The 24,321-nt window shown below is 38.3% G+C and overlaps 1 protein-coding gene across 1 annotated transcript in view; it reads right to left on the bottom strand.

Moving 5' to 3' along the window:
* Positions 1–24,321, bottom strand: part of LOC128733110 (homeotic protein deformed-like) — a 108,624-nt gene that overhangs the window by 47,029 nt on the left and 37,274 nt on the right. The window contains exon 3 of the mRNA XM_053826730.1: positions 18,985–19,281. Coding sequence (XP_053682705.1) covers positions 18,985–19,281 — 297 coding nt within the window. The remainder of the gene's footprint in view (positions 1–18,984; positions 19,282–24,321) is intronic.

Raw genomic sequence — 24,321 nt, 5'->3', positions numbered from 1 at the left:
GTGGGCAAGCGCTTTTTAAGATCAGATTTGGGTTGAGCAAATTAGCATTAACACTTTAATCCCGCTTAGCCAGATAATTCTGTCAGCACCCGTAACTTGAAGGTACAGTTTATGATGATAATAAATGACTCAACAAAACTTTCCAATTAACGGTATATACACAGACACACCCAAACTCTTCAACGCGGCTACCTGTAGGATTAGAAAATTATGATACCTGATGGATGATCTTTCCATTCAGTTTCGGAAGCACAATTGAGATTATCCTTTCGGTCAACAACACGACGTCGGCGACAAACGTAACCAACTCTAGTGGGATAATCTCGTGTAAATCACTCCTAACATTGTTGGTTTTTGGTAAACAATTTGTTGTCCGTTTTTTGGGTGGTAAAGAAAAGAGAATGTTTTTTTTTGCAAGTGGCGGTCAGTTAATGAAATATTGAATTTGTTTATTGCTGTCAATTTGGGATTGTTAGTTATTTGAATTGATGTGTGGTCTCCCGACCTTCGGGTAAAATCAGAGTGATTTTTAATTCACTTCGTTGATAGGTCAAAATAATGGTCACAGAAGAAAACAAAATGGTGGAAATAGAAAAACTTATATGTGAGAAACAGAAATACTGCAATTGTTTGCATTGGAAATGGGAAGACTAATTCGATGATAGAATCAGGCGTTAAAATCTAATCAAGCATTAATTAGTGCTAAAGTAATTTACCAAAAACGTGGCCGTAGCTAGGCAATACGAAATTCAGACGTATTCTGTATGAACTGAGTAATAGTTGAACCATCGATCAAATGTGCGATTAAAGGTCGGTCGGTCCTTTAAGTCCTGACGACCGGTCAGTGGAAACAACCCTCGATTTGATTGAAGTAACTCGAGTTAATCGTTGTTTATTGATAAAGTTCATCCGATCTTAATCGATAAATGTGGGAAAAGCCGCCTTAAAATGCGTGAATGGCACTTTCCAAGCCAGCGCCAAAACCCCCTTTTTTTAAATATAAATTATACACAGAAACTTATTAACTATAAAAAATCCACATTACAAGAACCAACAAAATTAAAAAATATAATTATGTACGGCACTGTTGTGCAATAAGACCAGGTGACGGATAGGTTCATCCTGACCTATCTATATTTGTGCGATGAGCATTCAACCATAGAAGAGAAGACGTTGATGGCGTTGTGAACGCAGAGGGCATTGTAGCTGTAGCATTGAGAGGATGGTTGGACAATTATAGCTATCAGTCAAAATTTTGTGAGCCGTTTGAGCCATTATCCTTCCGTTTTTGTTCGAGCGGCAAAGTTCCTATCAAAAAGCCAAGGTTAGCGTATGGTGGCAAGTTGGCAGGATTCCTACATGGCAGTAAACGACATATCCCACGAACAAATTTCTTTTTGTACGGATTCAATGCGTTCTACTCAGTCAGGCTGCCATCACCAATCAGAGAACAAACAGATCAGCGTTTGAAGTCTAGTACAGTAGTCGATACGAGAGCTCTTTGTGTCACCCGCAAAAAATAATCTTGTTCCAGGCGGTAACAGTTTAGTAATATCGTAATAAACTACGAAAATAGTAAGAGTCCTAAGATACTGCCTTGAGGAACTCCGAAGGTGTTTCTAAACTAGCTAGACTAGACAAATCCTATTTTGCAGCAATTTTCCTAGTATGGACGCGTAAAATCATTGCAAAGTGAGTTCAAGAGAGTTCAGAACAAGGATTCTGAGCGGTAAACAATATTTAAAAGATACTTTACTATATAACTGCTTTTTTGAGAAAATTGAGCTTTACATGACGAACAGTGTCAAAATGCTTAAGCCGATTTCAAAATTTGATGGTGGAATTTATTCGAGTTTGATATTTTATGAGGTCAAAGTCGACTGACAGCATGCTGACACTGTCCGCATTATCGGTCATGGAAAAACCGTATATTCGTTTATGCTTTATCGTAACAATAAGGAGTTACTCCTTTGAAATGTGGCTCAAAACTAAAATGCAAAGGCTTTGATCAAAAATTGAAATTAAGAAAAGTGTATAACAGTACCAACAGGTTGACATTTCATGCAGGTGGAAGTACAGTCAGTCCACAATCGTGGGTTAAACACAATTGTGGGTCATTTTAGCTTTAGCTGCTAATTTCCGTCTTACTAATATCCGATAATTGATCAAATTGTTAGTGCTACTTATGAGTCACAATTTTGTCAATCAATTAGTATAACATTCATGCATTATTAGTCAAAGTTAAATCGACCCATAATTGTGTGTGACCCATGATTGTGGACTGACTGTACAAAGAATATGAGAAAAGTGAAAAAGACCCCGTTTATTCGTTGTTTTGGAGCCGAATTGATGTAAATATTGTTAAAAAGTAGAGTTATCATTCGATTTTGACAGGAGAAATGACAAATCTGTCATCACTGTTTCACTCTGTGTCAATCATTATAATATTTTTGCCGCTAAATAATCGATCACAATCTTCATCCTCTTCCCCTTTCTACTTGCATGAAGTGTCAAAATCAGTTGAGCTGGCATAGAGTGTTGCACGAGCGAATTTAACCTCACTTATTTGACGTCTATCAAGAGTTTATTTACATGGACTTAGAAGACAGATCGAAAAAGTATAAAAACTACCGTTTCACGTATTTTTGAAGGAGAAAACTATACATTTTTGAGTTGTTTCCATAAATTTATGCAAATCTCGGTCGCAAAATTTGACTTACAGGTAGTAAATCAAAGAAAGTGATGGATATCAAATGGGAAAATCGTGTTTATTCGTGACGTCACCGTGCAAAGCTCACGGAAAACTCGAAAGAATGGCCTAAGTTGCTCAATTTTTTACGAGGCCGTGGTATAAATTGCTGGAGATGACGTAAATATCAGATTGTCATACTTTGTGTTATAGGGTTTTACGATTGTCAAACGCAAGTAGTAACAATGGAGCTTTATCGTAACGATTGCATTGTATATTGCGTAGGGTAATGGATGTATGTTTACCCATGCGTTACGCGGACTTTATCTTGACCGCTTCATTTGACGTAACGTTGACGTTGACGCTATGCATAACACAACTGGCAGTTCTAAAACTTTTCAACGTTTTCGTTTCGATCAAGTTGCCTTTACCGTTTGGAGCAGTGAATGACTGCAAAACAGTCAAATGACTGCCAGTCACCGCGCTACCGAAAAGCAACCGCGCTATCGTATGATTCAATACTACAAAAAAAACAACTACATGTGCATGGAAGAAGTCGGTCGAACTCCGTCCAATACAAACGAACATTTTGCTCGCGGTGGACCGACGTCCGGGTAACAAACTATTACTGTGAGCAGCCGATTTGGAGACAAAAAGAAAAACGAAAAAATACGTCATCTTATGCTTCCAGGCAGTTTGCAGTTTAGATTCTTCGATCTCAACGCGCAAAGCGGCAGAACGACTGTTGGCTTTTCCTGAAAGGCAGCATGAATTATAAGACGGCAGCAGCGCAAGCGGCAGATTGACTGGATTCAAAAACAGTCAAATGATCGTTCCAAAAGCGCAGGTTGAATGCGTAAAACGTACGCATTCACGCAGTCACATTCAACTTGCGATCCCTTTTCAAACCCTGGACGTAATGGGCCAAGATAGAGTCCGCGCAACGCACCTGCCAAAATATTTTTATTACCCTTAGGATGGCTGGTATTGGACACTTCTGATAAACATTTTTTAAAAATACCGATATTGATACATTTTTCGGTAACATCCAAATTACTACTTAACAAAGCCAATTTACAACATGCTTCGCGATTCATCTCTCACAGCAGAACGGATATGATTGTCCTGGCAATTGAAAAGGTAAGAGTGGAAATATCCGCTTCTATCGAAGTTTAACGAATGAAGCACGTCAAACATCATGTTCTAAATTTTTCCTTCTATTGCTTCGGATTTATGGCAGAAAAATTCGCCTTTGATCATTTTCGAAGATCCTGGTGCTGATGTTGCATTATTCATTACTGGTAGAATGAGTGCTTTGCATTGCTGTAGTCTCTTCTTTTCCGTCATCGACAAACCGAACCATCTTTCCATCTTAGCACGGGCGTAGCCAGAAATGTTCCTTAGAGGGGTTTTACAAGAAAAAATCTGACATAGCCTAACCGTAAGGAGTTTATTCAGGAAATGGAGAATTATTTTCGGTTAAAAACTATTTTGGTTTAAATTGAGTGTTCTTCATCAGACAAAAAAATCAAATTGGAATGATAGAGTTAAAATTTTGGCTTCCCAGTTGGCATTAAGGTACGTTGTTTGTTGGAATCTCGCCTGGGAGAGGCTGTTAATGTCCATAAAACAGAGTCTCTTCGAGACGCGGCGAGGGTGCTACAGAACAACTTATCCTGTATGATTCTCAACAACGCTCTTAAGGTGATCCGACGATCAGATATCGAAACGAGAGGTTTGATTCTCAGTAAAGGTAGCAAACTTCTTGGCTAAGTAGGTGACTTGGAGCCAAAAACTTTGCCACGACGAAGGCTATCTGTGCTAGACTGACAGCTTGGAAGGACTGGGCTTAAAATCAACGCGTCGAAGACCAAATACATGAATAATAGAGGTTCCAATGGTCGCTGTTATGTCAGACCGAGCCTCGGGACAAAATTCTTATTTGCGTTTTTAGCTGTAACACCTCAGCCAAACAAAATTCGAAAATGTTATGTATGTGGCATTTATAGAGTCGATTATCATCCATCTGAACTAAGTATTGCTCTAACTTAAGTATTTACGACGCACTCCCAGTTCACACAGGGCGGTGCACAAAGAGCGCTCTTTGCGGTTATTTTTTTTGTACAGTGCGGTGCTATATGCATGTGTTCGGAGCGCACCGTACGACACCGTGCCAGAACACCAAACAACTCACATTAATTTATCAAAAGCATCAAGGAGCACAGAGTTTGCGAGCGAAATCATGTCAAACTGAGCAAAAATATGCAGTCTGAATTCAGGCACATACACAAAATATGAATGTATATGTGCGGCTGTACACAATTTGGACACTTCCATTTGAATTGGTTCGACGGGTCCAAAGTATGTAAAATTGCACAAGGGGTCTACAATAGGTTGGTTACCCTAAGATAGAAAATAACGAAGAACGAAAACCTACAAGGTCCGTTGGCACCGTGCTCTTCAGTGCCGAGCCAAAGCTTAACGCACCGTGTTCTGGTCAGCATAGAGCACCGATATTCCGACACAAAATTTAATGAAATTCTGGAACATTTCCGTCCATTTTGAAATTTTTTTGTAGATAAATAGACTTTGGATAGAACTAAACAAATCTAAACTAAATTAAACAAAAAATGTCAATGTTAGGAATATTAAAACAATCATTAAAATGAAATAATGAATATATAATAAATATAGGAATATAAAAGGAATAATGAAATAATAGTCAGTATAACTGAAAAATATGACAACTTGTCTGAGTTGCGAGACGACTGACTGAATCAAAAAAGAAAAAAGTTCTGTATTTATTATTTATTTTTTGTCACCATTTGCAACTAGGCGAATAAAGCACAAACAGAGGTTCACTGTAAGGAGAAGCACCTTCTTTCCATCCTTTATTAGTACTGAACCTTGAATCACCAACAATAAAGTCTCTAGTTATGAGGGCGATTCAAAAAATTCAGGTGCTTGTATGACGGCGGGTCTTTTTCTATGAAATAAAATCATCGTAAAAATACAGGACAGTTAAGTTAAAAACTTTGATTTTCCAGAATGCTACATCGGACATCAAATTTTAGAGATAAAGTAGGGTACGTGTCCCAGCATGTCCTCGCTTAGCTCCCAGTGCTATTTATTCAGCAGTTAATTTCAATTTTTATAAAAATAATGTTAATTCTGAATGGCTTGAATATGAGTGGAGGAGTACATTAATCCATACATATTTTTTCCTTTGAGACTTCAAACAAAAGCTAAGGAATACGTACCCCCTACCAGCACACTTTTACCATGCATATAAACCTACATCGATTCATTAACAGCGCAATACTTTTTACCACTACCGATGGGCGATTACAAGTTTTGCAAATTTCGCTCTCACTTCATCTCATTCTGTAGGGAGAGAATCTACGGTTACAGTCGATATGACCAGGATTGTTACACTAATTTCTATATTCGCAATTATTCAACACATACAGTTTGTCTAGTCGTCATTCGAAACTGAATTCTAATATTTAACAATAAAGGTCAAAAAATGATGTAATTTGATTTTCATCTTGAAATTTTTCAGTCAATTCAAACTCAAAATTTATGATAATTTAAAAGCGCTACTGCATCTAAATTTACCCGAAACTTCCGTAAATAGGTGGGCTTAGCTTGAAACATTGCCTACCCCTTTCGGTTAGAGCGCAATTTGTTTCATCAAGCTATTGGTATTGCAAAAATGTAAAGTTCTGTTCAATTTTAACTGTGCGCCCACAGTGCTGACAAACACTTGGGCATTACGAAATATCCGTTAGAATAAACCTCTAACAAGTTCGATGCACCACTCGATTTTCATGTCATTCAAAAATCATTTATTCAAAAAAAACCTAAAATTCAGTATCAATCCACTTCAATTCAATCGAGAAAGAAATACTAAAAATTGCTCCACTTACCTTCGAACTCCTACTGCTGACCGGACACAATTGAAGGTTCCAAAATATTATCGCTCGTAATGATGACTTCGAAAAAATGCATACTCAGCTTGTTACATCAAAGTTGAAAGTTATTGATTTACTTTTGAATAAAGTGAAAGTTTTTCTACCCGCCATTTTATAGCGCTGTATTATCAAAAGACTTGCTCTAGTGCAAGCCTAACAGGCAAAAAAAAAAATCAGGATATTAGCAGTTACACCATCGGAATAAAAAATGCTACACATGCGTACAACATTGTTTCAACTCCTTTGGATACACATCTTTTTTTAAAGCTTTGGTAGCTGCAATCTGGTTGCTAACAGTTTTTCATGTGAAAGCCCACTGTTGAAGTGATAGGCTGGTTAATCCTGGAATTAACCTTTTCGCAATGGCTCGAAGAATTTAAACGACAATAATGCTGCCAGTACACACTATTCCATAGCGATTTGCACCTTTTCTAATTTCGCTATTGGTCGAAGGATTGTTCCTAAATTGATTATTCTCACACAAACTGTATCCTCTGCAGAATGAGATCCGGTTGTGGTGTTTGATGTGTACAATGTTAGAAGTCAAGAAATCAACTAAATTTGCAGAGCAGTTGTGAGACTTGTCCCTGCTAGATATCCGGATTGGTCTCTCGCTCTTTTTATCTCTTTCTGGTGTGGAAAGATGCCATATAGGCTCAAAGCTTTCACCGCTGCGTCGACGACTGTATTTGTGTTAGGATTGATTGTAGGGAAAAAAAGCTTCGCACGGCATGGCCCGATGATGACGGTCTTCATTTTCTCCGTGCGTGTGCGTCTCCGGTCGGTCGTTCGTTCGTTCGTTCGTTCGTCAGATCCCTCGAAACCAGATACACTCTCGGGGCACACATTCGGTACCGTCAGTGGTTCAGGGCTGAGTCATAAATGATTGTATAGCGTTTTTCGTAGCCGCACTTTTGAGCTTCGCTTTTGTTTTTTTGGCTTGAGGATTTCTTCCCCAGAGCTGGCAGTGTTTGGCGAAATACCCAAACGACTCGGGTGATTGCAAGTTTTGAACTTGGCTGTTGCCGAATTAGAGACGTAATTTGGTGTTTCACTTGGGTAGGTACCTGAAAATAAAGTACAAGTTTTGTGCGAGTATACTTTATCATAGTTTAATTTTAGGTATTGTTAATTTTCCTAAGAAATGCAGAGAAACCATCATCCACCAATAAAGCAATTAGAATAAAGTTGTCGGCGACGTAGTGAATTTGTTTAGGAAGCAATTAGCATTATACTCTCCCTAAAAGTAAATTCAATATGAAGGATATCTTGCTATATCCTTTTTAATTTGAGCGAGAATAGCATTTGAAGTGTGCTACTTAAATACTGCGTTGTTGGCAGATTCGATAATATTTTTCGCAAACAAACGTGGCGTCATTCAGTTGGTTCTCTAGTGGATCTAATATGTTCGTTATATATTTACTGGGTTTTCGAATCGAATCTCACGCTGACAAGTAGAAAGCAAAAATCTAGAGCCTTGACCAATTTTAATTTGAAAAGTTTTGTGTTTATCGGTATGTGGGTTTACAAGGTTTTAGAAGCAAATCTGATTTAATCTACATTTTCTCAAACTATTGCTGACGTCTATGTTCTATGTTCAGTCAGAATGAAAAATTATTATCAATGAGACAAAATGAGATACTTAGTAGGATTTACATTACAAAGAGATCTTTTTGCAAACTTGCTGTCGATGGTAACAGCAAAACACAATTTGTTTTACATTATACAAACATAAACACAACTGATCAACTAGTTATTGTAGCCATTGTATTAGACTTTTTGCTTATAGGTAACGAGTATGAACAATCATCGAAATATTTTTTGTTTATGTTGCGTAATTTCGAATACTACATAAAATATGATATGAAACTCGTTGGTTGAATGATAATTATACATTATTTTTATATAAATTACATTCAAAATTGTAATGAAGATTTGTACGAACGTGGTATTACCCAATAACCCAATGCTTTCTTTTGTAAAAAATAAGAATGGGAACTTCCATCCTGTCCGTACAATAGTAATCGATTATTTTTGAGGGGCCAAATGATAAACAAAGCCAATGTTATGGCAAAACCCAATTTTTTGAATCGTCATAAAAGAATTTAAGTGATTTTTTTTCTTCAAGAAATAATAAACTAAGAGAACTGACCTGAGTGCTAATCAAGGCGTTTTTTCAGTGTTGGAAACGTTTTAATCAAGTTTTGAATAAGAAACTTGATAGCAAAATTAAAATAATTCACACTTCTACATCACTGGCAATGAAGCATTTTAGCAAACACGATGATAATTTTCATTAAAATGTTTGAATTTTGAACTTGTTTGAAAAGAACGGTGTGAAGAGAATGCTGTGGGATTCGAAATCTAGCTGTCATTATAATGGGCTCAATTTCATTTGTTGTTTCTGTCTTGGATTAGATGAATTTTGTTCCAATTAGCGTATCGCTAATGGGCGATTTACCGTTTGTGTTTTCAATTAAACCATTTTGCTTTTTCAAGCAAATACGTTGGTATAACAGTTTTTTGTTCACGTGAGAGACAAATAGTATTGGTATTATTTTAATTAGGCTACTAACGATTTAGAGAAAAGAAAATTTCAATGAGTCATCCAGCGGTAAGGGAATGAAAATGATATGATGGAAAGTTATGGCCGCAAAAGCTATTTCTCTTAACATTGAAACAAGCAATTATCACAAAATGAAATGCTTCGACGTGGCCTTCATTAGAGTAGTTTCGAAAAACGTGACAGTATTTGATTCGTTTTTTCAATTTTGATAGTCTGCTAATTCGTGTGTTTGAAAGAGCGAGGACTTTTACAGTTTTGACAATATGTTAAAGGTTTTTGTTCAGAACAGACTCATTTACATTGTGGCATGAACACTATAACTCTTGACTACGCGTTCGAGAGTTATTATCTTTCGAAAACAGGAATTCATGAAAATCGCTAATTAAATGACTTCGTGTATTCTGACCATTTTTATTTAGAGCTTTGGATATGAAAAACAAGCAAACGTTATAGATTATTCTGACGGTGGTCTAAATTAATATTTTTGCATGAAAATCAAAGTTTTAGCTTCGTTTGAGTATACTTTCAAGACTTAGAACCATCGCATCGTTTTTACGGTCTTTCCTGTTGGGTTGGGTTTATCGTTTTACGTTAGTTTTATTTACGTTTGTGACATAATACTTTAAAGAAAATTATCCATCAAACATTCGTCAAAAGGATAGATTTTGGAGACGAATTTTGGTAATCAAAATATAACAAAATCTGTAAATAAAAAATACTTCAGCAACTATCGCAAATAGATTAGGATGCCTGTCGTCTTGTCGGCCTGCTTCTATTTTGGGCTAATTTCGGATATGTTGGATCTTGATATTCTGTGAAAAAATTTATTTTTTCATTATTTTCATTAATTATTTTTTCATTATTTTTTTGCCAATAGAAACTAATTTTCTAGCGCATCCGTTACATGAAAAACAAATCGTAAAAGACAAAACCAGAGGGTAGTAGGGTGCTGGCGGGTCTTCGTCTACTTTCCAGAAATATAGACAAGAAACCAGCATTATAATCAATTTTGATGCGAATTACATTCAAACTAACCATACCACAATAGATCAAAATAATGGTCGCAGTGGTCAAATCTTCCGACAAAAAAAACCTGGTATTGATATTTATGGATTTTCTCTTCGCTATCAAAGAAAAGAATATGTTAGAAAATTATTATTTTTCACGATATGCTCAAAAAATAAAAGTCCCTTTGGTTTTTCTTCCAGTATTGAGTATGATGAAGAGAATCTGCTGATCGCTCGGAGTAACTACTTGAAATTTTGAGCTGTGATTCAAACTATTTTCACTTTTTTTAAGTAGTTGGGTAGCTCTTGCACACGGCTCAAAGAATACATGCATAGATTTTTGTAAATAATTGCTGTCTGTCCATGAGAAATGAAAGAAATCTTGCTTATAACGAAGTGAATTTTCGTATGACGAACTCCCGCTGGAGCATGAAAAGTTGTTCCACTGAGAAATGTATGTTCGAAAAATTTTTTGGGGTAAATGGGTACACATGTACAGGCAAGATGTGTCAAATTTATTTGGTGTAAAAAACTTGAGTACTTGCGGATTAATTCTTATAAAAACGCGCAATATAGTATGGATCGTATTCACGTATGACGAACAGGGTCCGTAATCCTATCTGCACCGTGCAGAAGATTGCTGGCAATACTATCCTATGCTTTTTATAAACAAGCGTTTAGACAACTTTTGACATTCGAAATAATGTGGACGAAGCATTGAACATTGCTTGCTAATATTTTATACAGTCAGTCCACCATTATGGGTCACACACAATTGTGGGTCATTTTAACTTTATTTACCGATTATTGCGTGAATATTATACTAATTGATTAATAAAATTGTAGCTCATAAGCAGCACTAACAATTTGATCAATCATTAGGTGATATTTAAACGGATATAAGCAGCTAAAGCTAAAATGACCCACAATTGTGTGTGAGTCGTGCTCGGATATCTATTATTGTAAAGAAAATTTCCATAATGCAAGAAACAAGACACCATTGATCCTCATTTGATTGTCAGCTCCCCCCTTCCCCTGTTGTCATTCAGCCAGTTGTAAATCTATCACTTCGGTAATCCCTATAAAGCGAGACAAAGCATTTTTTACATTTTTGGACCGCCCCCTTCTCAATGGTTACCCGTTCCCCCTCTTTCAGGTACCCTCTCTTGTCATCCAGCCATTTGTACAACTGCTATCAGCCCAAATGCAAGAGAAGCGCACCCATTTAGATATTTGAACCTTCCTGCCCCCTTTGTAGGAAATCGCATAATCTCCTTTTGTCAACCTCCCTGTGCGGATTCTTTTCTGTCAAAGAACATGCGTGTCAAATTTGACGAAGAACCGTCCAGTCGTTGCAGAGTTATAACGGAGCATACTTCATATTCACGGTCCTCCCAACAACTCCTCCTAATCAGTTCACCTCATGTCATGTCATGTAGCCAATTATGTGTCTATTTGCGCTCTGAAAATAAATCCCTATAACCGAAGAGAAACAAGACCTTTTTTTCATATATCCCTCCTCGGTGGACCCCCCTTCCGTCACCCCCTTCCCATCTTCTTGTCTCCCAGCCACTTACGTGCTGCAATCAGGGAAACGTAACCTCTTTTACTTGTTTGGACCTCCCACCCTCTATAAGGAACACCCTTCCCTTGCCCTATGTCATGGCAAGAAACATGTGAAGATCAACAAACATTTAGGGCTTAAGCCCAAAATGTAAACAAACCGAATAAGAGTTATTTTAATTTTAATTTTATTTCCTGGTCTACGATTATATCGTACAGACAGTTCTTAATGTAAACTTATTCTATTTTTAACAGTTCTTCTAGATACATTAAACTCATAACAGTCAGATACTATATCAAATTCGCGGGAAAACACATCAATCGGATTATTTTGGGCGAAAAGAGTATGGTGTAAAGAAATCCGCTCGCCGGTTGATCCTCGGAGGTACGTTGAACCGAATCTGACCTAGTAGCTCCGGGCTATCAACGTTATTTTCCAGAAGATCGTAGATAAATAATCGTTGCAACATACTTCTTCTATTTGTCAGAGTGGGTAGACGTATAAGCACGCATCCATTTTCGTACGGAAGTAGACGAACAGGACCATCCCAGGGTAACCTGAGCAGAATGTACCGAACGAATTGACGCTGGATTCGTTCTATCCGGTTGATTTGAACAGTATAGTAAGGTGCTCACACAAGCATCCCGTATTCAAGAATACTGCGAACGATTGAACAGTAAAGCGGTTTCAGACAGTAGATATCATTGAACTGCTGCGTATTCCTTTTGATAAAACCTAGCAAAGCGTCAGCCTTAGCAGTAGTAACAGTAATGTGTTGAGCAAAACATAATTTACTGTCCAAGAGGATGCCCAAGTCCTTTACAGTTTCGACACAGTTGATGCTGTCTATTTCCATCGTGTAGTCAAATGATATGACATTCCTATTCCTACAGAATGAAATAATATTGCATTTCTGCACGTTCACGTTCATTCCATTCAACACACACCAATTTAGTAGGAAATCGATGTCGGATTATAAGGCACAGCAGTCAACTCTTGATGCTACTACCCGAAAGAACTTCAGGTCATCTGCGAACATATACTTGGCAGATTTTATGGTGCTACACAAATCATTTACAAAAAGAATAAACAGCAATGGGCCATAATGACTTCCTTGGGGCAGACCGGATTGAATCTCATATGGCTGCGAACTAGTTCCATCTATACGTACAAACGCACTGCGATCGGTAAGATACGACAGTATTCACCGTGTTAGCCACTCAGGAAATCCCATCCTTTCTAGCTTCGATACCAACAGAAAATGTGGCACCCTATCGAACGCTTTAGTAAAATCGACATAAACAGCATCGACTTGCTGGCGCTTTTCAAGTATTGCTTGCTGGACCAGCTTAGGAAAACGAACCCTCACTCCGTTTGTTTACATTTTGGGCTTCGGTCATGTTCAATTGTTGATTTCATGTGCGCCAAGTTTGGTGGAGAACGGTCAAAGCGTTCTGGAGTTAACGGGTGGCAACTAAAATTTTGGAATTTATTTCTCAAGCTGTCAAAAAAGACAAAAATATTTGAAAAAGATCTGATTTACTGAAATAAAAGATACATTGTCCATTGTTGAAAAAAATTAGAGAACATTTAGATACGGTCGGTAATCGGCTGTTCGGCTGTTGGATCGAATTCAGGAACGATTGTGTTTTTTTGGCGTAATGCGATGAAGCTTTATCTTGCCCGGTATTGTCCATCTGCATGTTGTTTTTGTAGAAACGGAATCAAACATTCATTCTGGTCTTGATCACATCTTGATCGATAGCCAAACCAAAGGGCTGAACCATGGCTTAGGAATACCTCTCTCGAAAATGGCAATGTACACCATCACTTTCTGTTCAAACTTCCCAAGCAACAATGTGAGTTTTATTGTACTCTTATGGTGGTCTTCAAGACTAATTTTGGTCTTAAATGTCATCATGAGAGTGTAATAAAACTCAAATTGTTACTTGGGTTATGTTTAAACCTGTATTTTATGTTCGGATATGCAGTGGAACTATCCATGGAGAATAGTATCTATCATTTTCGGGAATGTGCGTCTTCGAAAGAGGGAAGTAACTTTCGTCGACCAAAAAAAGCATTTTACGGAATAATTTTTTATCAACCAGCGGCATTGGGATTTCAGCATCGAAATCTATCCCTCAGTGTATTCCGGGGCTTTTATCTTCTTTCGGCACTTTATTCCGATTCTTTTCAATGTGTTGCAGATGAACTAGTGGGAACAATTGAACTTTTTTGCGGCGTCCCGTTGGCTCACGGAATCCTTGTTGATGAAGGCACGAGAATGAAGGCCTTCTGCGTTCATAATTTTGGGTGATCTCCACTACCTTGCATGCGAGTAGTTGTTGGGGATGTTAGGCAAATAGTCGAAGCTTTTAAAGTATTGTACCGTATACTTTTCGGTGAGATCTTCGATTGTGCAATTCGTAGAAGTGTGCAACGCGTTCGCGAAATGCTTTTTGTTTTGACGCCATTTTGAGCAAAACTTGGTGAGCATAAACAGAACAAAAAATACTGTTTTTTGAAACGGTAGTTCTACAATTGATGAAGGGACGGTAGAGAAAAGCAGTGAAAATTTTTTGGAATGGTGGGGAAAGAGTGGAAAGGTGAGGGGAGGGGGGTTATTGGTAGCTACGATTAACAAGTAGTCGTTGTGACTCCTACCTTTTGTCCAATGCTGGAGGGTGCATGGGTCAAACTAACCTATAATCTAAGATTATAACCAGATTCGAACCCACAACACTTGTATTACTCATGTACTTTTGAACCACAGAGGCGCTGACCAAAAGGAGACAATCCACTTATTGAGGTAGCGACGTATCTGGTTGGGTTATTTTTAGACACAAATTGTGCCTCTTCCTCCGTCTACTACCCCACCATTCCCCACCATTCCAAAAAAAACTTCATTACTTTCCCCTACCGTCCCTCCATCAATTGTAGCACCACCGTTTCAAAAAATATTAATATATGCTTGACAGCATTTCAAGGTCAAGACTAAAAACACGAGGTTGGTCTATTTCATAGGCATGGAACCTTTCCCCGAAAATCCGCGCTGAGAATCGCGGCTAACACGCTGAAAGACGAACAGCGTCACGCGCAGTACTTTGTAAGTCGCAAGGTCGCACCATTTCAAAAAATATTAATATATGCTTGACCGCATTTCAAGGTCAATACTAAAACACGAGGTTGGGTTAAAAATACTGGCAGAAAGAGCAGAGAGAGAGAGAGAGAGAGAGAGAGAGAGAGAGAGAGAGAGAGAGAGAGAGCTAACACATACACACTCATTTCTCTGAGCTCGTTTGTTGTTGTACATAGGGTCCTCGAAAAAATTCCAAAATTTTAGTTGCCACCCGTTATGCTGAAACACTTTTATATATGAGTCATTTCACGTGGAGTAGCCGAAACTTGTGTAATCGATCTTCACAGATTTGAATCAAATTTTGTCAGATCGTTCGTTTTAGGTTAGAGAGTGAAAATCTAAAACTTGGTGTCGGTTGGAGCTCCTTTCGATTTTGAAAAAAAGACCCGTCTTTGTCAAACGCCTAATATTTTTTTCCACACACACAGCTTGCACTTCGAATCGTCTTTGCACTAAAATGACCGAACGGCCGAGCTCATCTCAAGATCAAATAGTAAAGTGTACAAAGGCAGATAGCATTCTCAAGGTACATATAGGCACCACTTAAATGCGAAATTACCCAGCCCCAAAACGTTAACTGTGACAATTCTAGCAATTTTGAGCAGATTTTAAACATCAGATGACATACTCAATGGGTCTGTCATACGCCTTAATACAACATGAAGAAAAATGGTCCAAGACAACTGCCCTGTGAAATACTAGAAGGATTTGAAAATGCAGTGTTGCTGCGTTTAGTTACGTTCAATGGACTGTACTGCCTCATAGAACCGTAATCAGTAACATTTGTAGAGCTGAGTGTAATCTTTATCTTTCCTAATAGGGTACTGTTTGCGTAGGTGGATTAAATCGGAGGTTTCAATGTTGATTTCCCAATTAATTTACTGCTTTAACGTGTTGTTTCCACTGTACCGCATATTTGTCAAATTAAGCGTTGAATAAATTAAATAAAATTTTTTTCAAATTCGTTTCCGTATTATCTTAGTTTATCGTCCGATTTCTGATGTTCTGCTTAAACTTTAACTTAAAAGTATCAAACATGTGATAATATTAACGTAAAATGAAGTTAACGAAAAATAGATCAATGTTAATCATCATCTGTAAAGTTGCACATCTATCTCGGCTTGCGAGCTGCTGCTCTCTGGAGTTCTACGACAGGACAAGGACAGGTAGAGAAGAATGTTTACTTCGGTTGTGTTGGAAAGATTAGAATAATATTGCATTGTGAATATTGTTACATATTAAAGTTGTATCGATAAAGATTAAAATACGTTCTGGTGACCGCTGGATTAAACCGGTTTTCCATGATTTCTCAAAGTATTAGGCCGATTCAACTCAACGATTGTTTCAAAATGATTTTACCTAACCTAAAAGGATGGACGGGACCATCAGTCCAATTCCGATTCGTTCGATCGGACTGATAAAATGAACTGATTAAGTTCATGTGCTAAACACTCATGTGATCCATTGCGGTGTGTTAATTACGTTTCTATTCGGCACTGGGAGATGACTGCTGGCCGTGGACTGGACAGTCACAGTTTCTGTTCAGCTATCACATGGGTGCTAATTGAATTACCACTCGAGATATTTGAACACCAGTGACTAGCAAACAACCTAGAAATATTTTTGATATGCCCGGAGCAAGCTTCAATGACAAATTAGGATTTTCGGCTAAATGAGCGCGGTTGCAGTTTGTTGTATCAATTTGTATTTTTTCTGAAATGACGTTATTTAAAACTAATTGATCGGCTGTGCTGTCTTGCATCTTTGCTTTCATGTTTAATGTGTGCTTTTATTGAAATGTAAACCATGATCCTAGTTGTTGATTGCTGTTACCAATCGGCGTGCATTACGGAAATGCACATTGCGCCACATTTAATATATCTTAGCCCAGACTCTTCTAACCGAAAGAGGTAACATATGTCGTGAATTTTTTATAACCTGCAATAGATATCATCTTTTCCTTTTGATTTTTAAATCAGCGTTTAGTAGTAGATAAACACATTAATTAACAAAGGTAATTAAAGCAAACATTGAGCGTTTGGTGTTAATAAGTACGGTACTCGGGTCAAGATGATTGGAGTGATCGATTCAATAAAACTATCACAAAGCCGTTGAATCACGTTGAATAACACCAGCTGCAGTGGTTTCTCCCAAAATCAACCTGAATCGTTCAACTTCGATCACACGCAGCAGCAGGTTGAAAATAAAGTAGAATCTGCATTCATAGCGTTACTCCTACGTTCCATGTGTTTTTAATCGATTAATTGATCGGTAGAGTTAGTCCGGGACAAAAATAAACGGTAGCTTCTACAATGATACAATATTCAGAGGTCATCAGCGTGGCTTCGACATCGCAATAACAGTTTGTTCTTCTCACAAAAAGATTCATCAAGTTTTTCAATGCCACAATATTTTATTTTATACAAAACTTCATTCTACCTCTTTTCAAATGTTAAAATAGTGTCATCTCGGAATGTTATGCATTTTTTAATTAATTCCATTTGCTGGCTAACATTTGCTTATTGCAGTAGTTTTAAACAGAATTGTTTATTAAGTCCTAGGGCTCTACAGTTACACTCGTTTATAGCTTTTTGTTGAAAATTCATTAACCGCCGAATGATGAGACCATTCACTGGCGACCGATGACTGATTTTAAAACCATGAATAATAAATTTTGAACATCTAGAAAGATCATGCGCTTTAAAATAATCCCTGTGTAATCCGAATTTGTCGATATTGTTGTAATACAGCCTGCAATGACGGAGACTATCTGATCTGATCCATAATATAGGTAACAAAAGCTAGCTTCGGAAAGGTCGGATAAACAATATAAACATAAATAGATCCGCTAAAATACTAGATTTTTGCGATTTAAAAAATTGGATTATACCAAACTTGAATATTGCATCTTTTGCTGGTTGTTATTTAACTACTTAAACCTACTCATAATAATAGTACTATTTATTCAATTAAATAAATTAGAAATGTCAATAGTTTTTATATGTACAATATGTCGTAATGAGCATGAACCTAACTCTTGAATTATAATTTATTAAGTGTCGTATCTCAGATCAATATCATTCGTTATTGTTTAAAAATAAAATTTCTCCACTGCTTCCCGAAAACGAACTTATCTATACTGTAGTTTACGTTACGAACGAACAAAAAAAAGAAGGACTCATTACTATACTATTGAAATTGGCAACAAAATGGAAAGCTGAACGAGTACGATTTTGTTTTTATCATGTATGCTTCTTTCCCATAACCTTACCCCATAAACAGCAAGTCCGACGGTTGGTGTCCTCGCTAATGTCTAGGGTTAACGTTCAACTTCCATGCAAGTCCATTCCATGCAAGGCGTTCGGTAAAATTATGGGAAAGCAATCAAACGGAGCTCGTTCTTCGGAAGCGGTAACTTTTTGTCACGCTCTATTATCACGAACGTGTCTACTATAAATATAGCAGAAGGGTGGTTCAATTCTCCTAACCAAAATGTATTTCCACCGTTTCGATGCTAATACTGCGTGTCAAAAAGCTGCCTTCCGCGAGCCCGCCTGACGGATCTATATCTTACACACTAGAAGACATGCTCCACGTTACGCGGAGCTTGCTTTTCGAATACTGATTAGAGAAGAGATAAATTGATTCTTTCTTCGAATTTACCAAACATGTATTTACACACTAGAATCAATTGATACGATTTACACGATAAAATCGAAGAAAGAATTTTACAACTTCGTATTATGCGATGAGTATCTCAACGGCAGCTCACATCAGTTTGTACCAGGAATATCACTATACTGTACACAATTATACAAAGCAGCGGTTTTGCAGATCCTCGGCAGCTGAGCTTCAAGAATTGCGCAATTCTCATGTCAGTCCGGGGATAATCAAAACTCTTGGTTATACTTGGTTGAATCGGACGGCGTCGTGTTCCCACCGAACAGTACGCTGTCCTGATTATTCTGATATCCCTGATATTGTTCCTGATAGAGCTGGTTGAGTCTCTAACCAGTACCCGAAAAGTGCCACGCGTCCTATGCACTAAGATGTGCGAACTGAGACGGATGAATATCAAACTGATACGGATGTCCGTACGGTGACATGTGATAGGGAACAATGTTCATCGAAGCCATCTTGTGCTCCTTTTTCCACTTCATCCGGCGATTCTGGAACCAGATCTTTATTTGCCGCTCCGTCAGACAGAGGGCATGGGCGATTTCGATTCGTCGTCTGCGGGTCAGGTATCGATTGAAGTGGAACTCCTTCTCCAGTTCCAGGGTTTGGTAGCGCGTGTACGATGTCCGCTGGCGTTTCGTTTCACCGTTGGCGTTGACGGTACCTGCAAATTAACGAAACACTGTTATTACTATCTATTCGTAATCGTTTTCAGCATGTAACAGTACAGTTTGCCGGAAGGTTTTCGTTTTTTTTGCTGATTTGAAATTGAGAAATAATACGAGCTTGCCTTCGTATGCCTTCAAGTTCTAGAAGCTACCAATCACAGCGGACCTGTTTAGAAACAATTACGCAATGCACGATGGGCTGCAAAGGTTAGGCAATCAAGTACAGCAATTAAGTTTCATTCATTCATATGGAAAATACTATAAACCCGCAGTTTGAGCTGATTCGAAAAGGCTTGATGGGTAATACATATTCACTAAAAAAATCATTTTAATTTGCTGGTACTTAAAATAATTTTTATACTTGAAATTGTGAGCATGAGAATCTAGATTCATTGCCTTCGAAAATTGGAAATGTATTATTGTGTGCTAATAGTACCTATGTTATATTGCGTTAAACTTGACGTACTTTTTTATTGTGCAGATAAAAAATCTGGCCACCCCAAGAGGCAGAGGCAAGAGGCGCATGTCACGTTAGTAAAATCGTTAAAAGTGACCAAGTTAATCAACGTAATGAAATTGTTTTGAGAACTTTTGTCGACAGCCAACCAGGTGCGAAGGAAAATCGATAGCCGGAAACCGCAGTGACAATAAAAAGAGTCGCCAGCGCTTTCAAGTGGAACCACAACCTCTCCGTTCCGACTGTCGGTTTAGAAAAAGGTAGTGACTCCAATTTGCGACGATAGACAAAATATTATACCAGAAGTTCGATTGCGTGGTAATAAACGACGAAACTTTAGTTAAGGCAGAATTCAAACAACATTCTGGGCAGGAGTCCAGTGGAAAAGGGAACAGAAATTTTTAAGTGTCTTCTTATCTGTACCTGTGTTTCGAAATGTGGGACCTTCACAACCAGAAAATTTATCTAAACAAGTGCCTGGAAAAACTGGTTCTGGTTCCTTTCCTGAAGTAACACGATTATTCCGTGCTATTTTGGCCGGATTTGGTATGCTGGCATTACAGAATAAAGGCGGCGAAGTGGTATGCCGCCAACAATTTGCAGGCTGTGTCCAAAAAGAAGAACCTTCCTAACATGCCAGAGCTTAACCCAATGAACGAGAACGTAGTTTAAGGTAAACTGGCGTTCTGCGGTAAACAACGTAGACGAGATGGCTGTATAGAACCTGATGGCAGAAGTTAAACGGAAACCCAGGCATGGATTCGGTCACCCGGAAGCAGCATAGCTGAATAGTATTACTGTATTTTATACTAATAAATTTTCAAAATTAATTGGCTTGCATTCTTGTTTTATCAAGTTTCGTAACATCCTGTAGCTGAAGTAAGAAATAAAAATTAGAAACATAGAGCAAGTAAACCAAGGAAATCATCCAAATAATCATTGATATACTTTACTAACTGGAATCTGTTCGAAATTTTTGTTGCACCATCTCTTGTGTGAAAACATTAAACCATTTCTGCCCAGACGCCATTAGTTTTCGTGTGAAAACAGCTTCCCCTGGCAGCAGCATCCATAGAAACACGGAACACACATTTCGGACTGTCACAACCTTGAAGCTGATATGTATCATGTTGATTCGTGTGTAGACTATTCATCATCCTCACGAAGCTGGACATCACTCGGAGCTCGTTCATAGGTGAATGGTAACAGTAATGTAATGTTACAGTAAATATAATAGAAGAATGAAGGTTCGATACCGCAAAAGAAACTTTTCCCCCCAACTTTGTTTGATCGAATGAAGAAAAAATAAAATTTTGCGAGTTCGTTCCGACCAAAAAAAAAAAATATTACAAAAAACATGTTACTCGAATCCGAAACCGAACCGACCGCTGTTATTGTTTTGACATCGGCATTTGAACGATATTTTCGCGCTACTTTTGAGATCTTACGCGATCAAATGTTGGAATGGAAACGACAAGTGACAAAACGGTGACAGGCAACATGCTAACAAACGAAAAGAGTATCTAAACGGCGATTAGTACTCGCAGCTGTGCAGTTGTACGTCGCTCTTGCTTAATACTATTGGCGTGCAGAGAACGGTTTTTCGGTGCGCTCCGGCTGGATACAGTGGCAGTCCCAGCTTGTATTGGCACCGGCGATCTAGATGAAGGTCTTGATGCTACCCGACCCGAGCTGCCATGTCGCCGAGTTTAAGGTTTACAGTGTGTGTTTTGTCAGTTCTAATTTCATGTCCGCCGCGAGTTGCCTAATCGTGTAATTGGCCGGCCCAGCGCGGATTCTCCAACTAGGCTGCGAGGTCGCAGGGGAGAAGACTAAACTAACCGACCGACTGACGTGACGGCGACTGCTGCTTGTGCAGATACAATCGATTGAAATATCAAAAGTGTTGATCGGGTTTATCTCCTGAGCGGTAAATGGAACGTCTCATTGAGTTGGCGTGCTAATTGGGGTTCCCCCCTTCTGGATCGTAAATTAAAGCTCGTTAGTGAAAGTAAGAATCTTTACTTCATAGTAATTTTGTATTGTATTTTGAACAGAATTTTACTGGACAACTCTATAGATAGATTTCTTTCATTGTACGAGAGCAAATGATTGCATTTATACTGCCATTAAGAATCCGAGGTCAGCGAAGGATTACGAATATTATTTATCATAACACACAAATATTGTTAATCGTTACAGACTGTTGAAAGATGGTGTGGTGGTGTGACCTTGCCTGATTTGGTTTGTAGATTTTTGATTTCTCCCTGTTTGGATGGTTTCTCATCGTCAAGTTTCTTTTTAAATTATTTTGTTCCAATTAAACTTAATTTATTAGTAACAGGATGGTGAAGGTGCACCAATAAACCTTTGACAAACACGGATGAGAAATATATTATGTATGTTAATTATAAGCTAAAATGAATTTTAATCATTGCGATTACGTACAACATAAAATTTCATATAATCGTTTTCAAACTGCAGTGATTGACACCTCATAGTGCAACGTTTTGATACGTAACTGCACCGGAGCTGGCTGCTTTCATTGGTATTATACAGCAATCGGTGTTCCTTTAACCACTGCGATGACACAACAAAATGTGTCTAATGAAACGAACTATTAATGTCTATTAACAATGTGTATTCGCCGCAGTACGACATCACCACCTTTCACTTATTTCAGCTGTTTAACATTGGTACTAAGTCTGTTTCCACTGCATGTTCGTTTGAAACTCGAAAGGTAATGATTCGTATAACTAGTAGACTCGTAGAATAGAATCTGCAAACATTCTGTACGCTGAGAGTCTGATGGAAAACTTTCTATAGGAACAGAATGAAAAATTCATGATCGATCCTCGGCGACCGACTTAGCATACATCCCTTCATAGCCATCACTTTCCGTTTTTAGATTGTATTTATTACCCAAATGAATCCCGGCAATGATTTTAATTTACTCCTACGGAGAGTTCCCCGACGATGGAGTATCTCCCGATTCCGATACCCAAACAAACCTTCTCGGTCACTTGTCACAACTTGCCGTTGCTCAGTCGCTGCCCATCTGTTCACTTAATTTGCAGCTTCCGACAAAATCTGCGTTACAGTTCATGCTCCTTTCTGCATTCCGAGCAGTGTGGTAACTGCGCGAGTGTGAATCGATATCTGGTGCAGCAGTGATCAGACAGAAATTGCGTCAGGTGAACGTTAGCATCGTCATGTGTCTTGTTTGCCCGAGCTGAAAGATTCGGTATTAGGCTATGGACTCATCTACCGTTCACCGATGTGACCCATTGCTGCTGCCACTTGACCATTGTCCCAACTAGAACAAATATATACTGCCCAGCAGACACCTCCTACTACTTGTTTTCCTTGGTGTTGTTCTGCAATATCCTATCTAGCGCATCCCTGGACGCATCTCCGCAGTCTGTTAAAGCTTAACAAGACTTCAAATATCACTTCAGGGTATTTCAGCATGCGTTGCGAAGCTATGACGTGCTATCCGACGGTTGTTTGTATCTACTGCGCTGCTTTACGGTCGCTGACGATTAGTACTGCCGTCTTGTGGCGGGCTAGCTGGAGTTTTGCTCCAATCAATTTCTAATCGTGACTATGGCCTCGGTCGTAAATATATCTTCCAGTGATCGTTTCAATAATCTCGACACCTTGGAAACTTGAAATGCTGCCGTGATCCTGATGGATTTTTTCACCACTCGTATCTCATAGATCAACACCCGATCCAAAAAATTACGCCTCAAAATTTGCACAAATAGTCCGGTACCATTATTCTGTGTAGCGCTACGGTGATGGCACATCAGCTAGTACTGTTGAAGGTTTCCTTGACATTTATTGTTATCCTAGCACAGTGAATATCGCCCCACTACTTCTGCTTCGATGGTTTCCCGGCTCTCTCGGACACTGGCCGAGTTCCACCATGGACTTCCATTTCCGGAAGCTGAATTGATTATTAGAAGTCCGGGCGTACCCGGCCGTACTGTGTATTCCATCAATCTGTTGTGAGTGACTGTTTTCAGGAGTTTTTCGAGTATATCCAGCAACCATAGAGGACACATATTCGGTAGGCTGCAGTATATCAGCAAATTAAAGTGTTTTATTACAATTTGTTATGTTGGAACTTGTTGGATACGTATAATCTGAATATGTCGCGCGTGGAAAATATAAAGTTTAGATCATAAAAGTGCATCTTATTGTGAAAATTAGAAATAAAAGTTCTGCGATGTCCAGCCATTTTTTCACTGCTGTTCATTGGTGTTAATGTCAATTGGACGGGATGAGTAGCACATTACGATTCAAACAAGAAAGAGGAAGAGAAAACATCACAAAAATTTGTTTCTCTGTTGCCAGCAAAACAAGATAGGTTCTACTTTCTTTTTTATACCTAACATGATTTTTCTTCCAGCATTCTGTAGTGAGAAAATTTGCCGCATCCAAGCCATGTCTAGTATATTAACTAATTTATGTCGTATGAACCATGGACGGCAACTTGATTGTTATATGTCTTGTATAATCTAACGGTATTTAGTCTGATAGCATTGGTTTTCGGACGGTCGCATAATCAACCCTT

Source organism: Sabethes cyaneus, chromosome 1 (assembly GCF_943734655.1).
Source record: "Sabethes cyaneus chromosome 1, idSabCyanKW18_F2, whole genome shotgun sequence".
NCBI classification, from domain to species: Eukaryota; Metazoa; Arthropoda; class Insecta; order Diptera; family Culicidae; genus Sabethes; species Sabethes cyaneus.
Note: the sequence above shows the minus strand (reverse complement) of the source record. Positions and strands in the feature narration are given on the sequence as shown.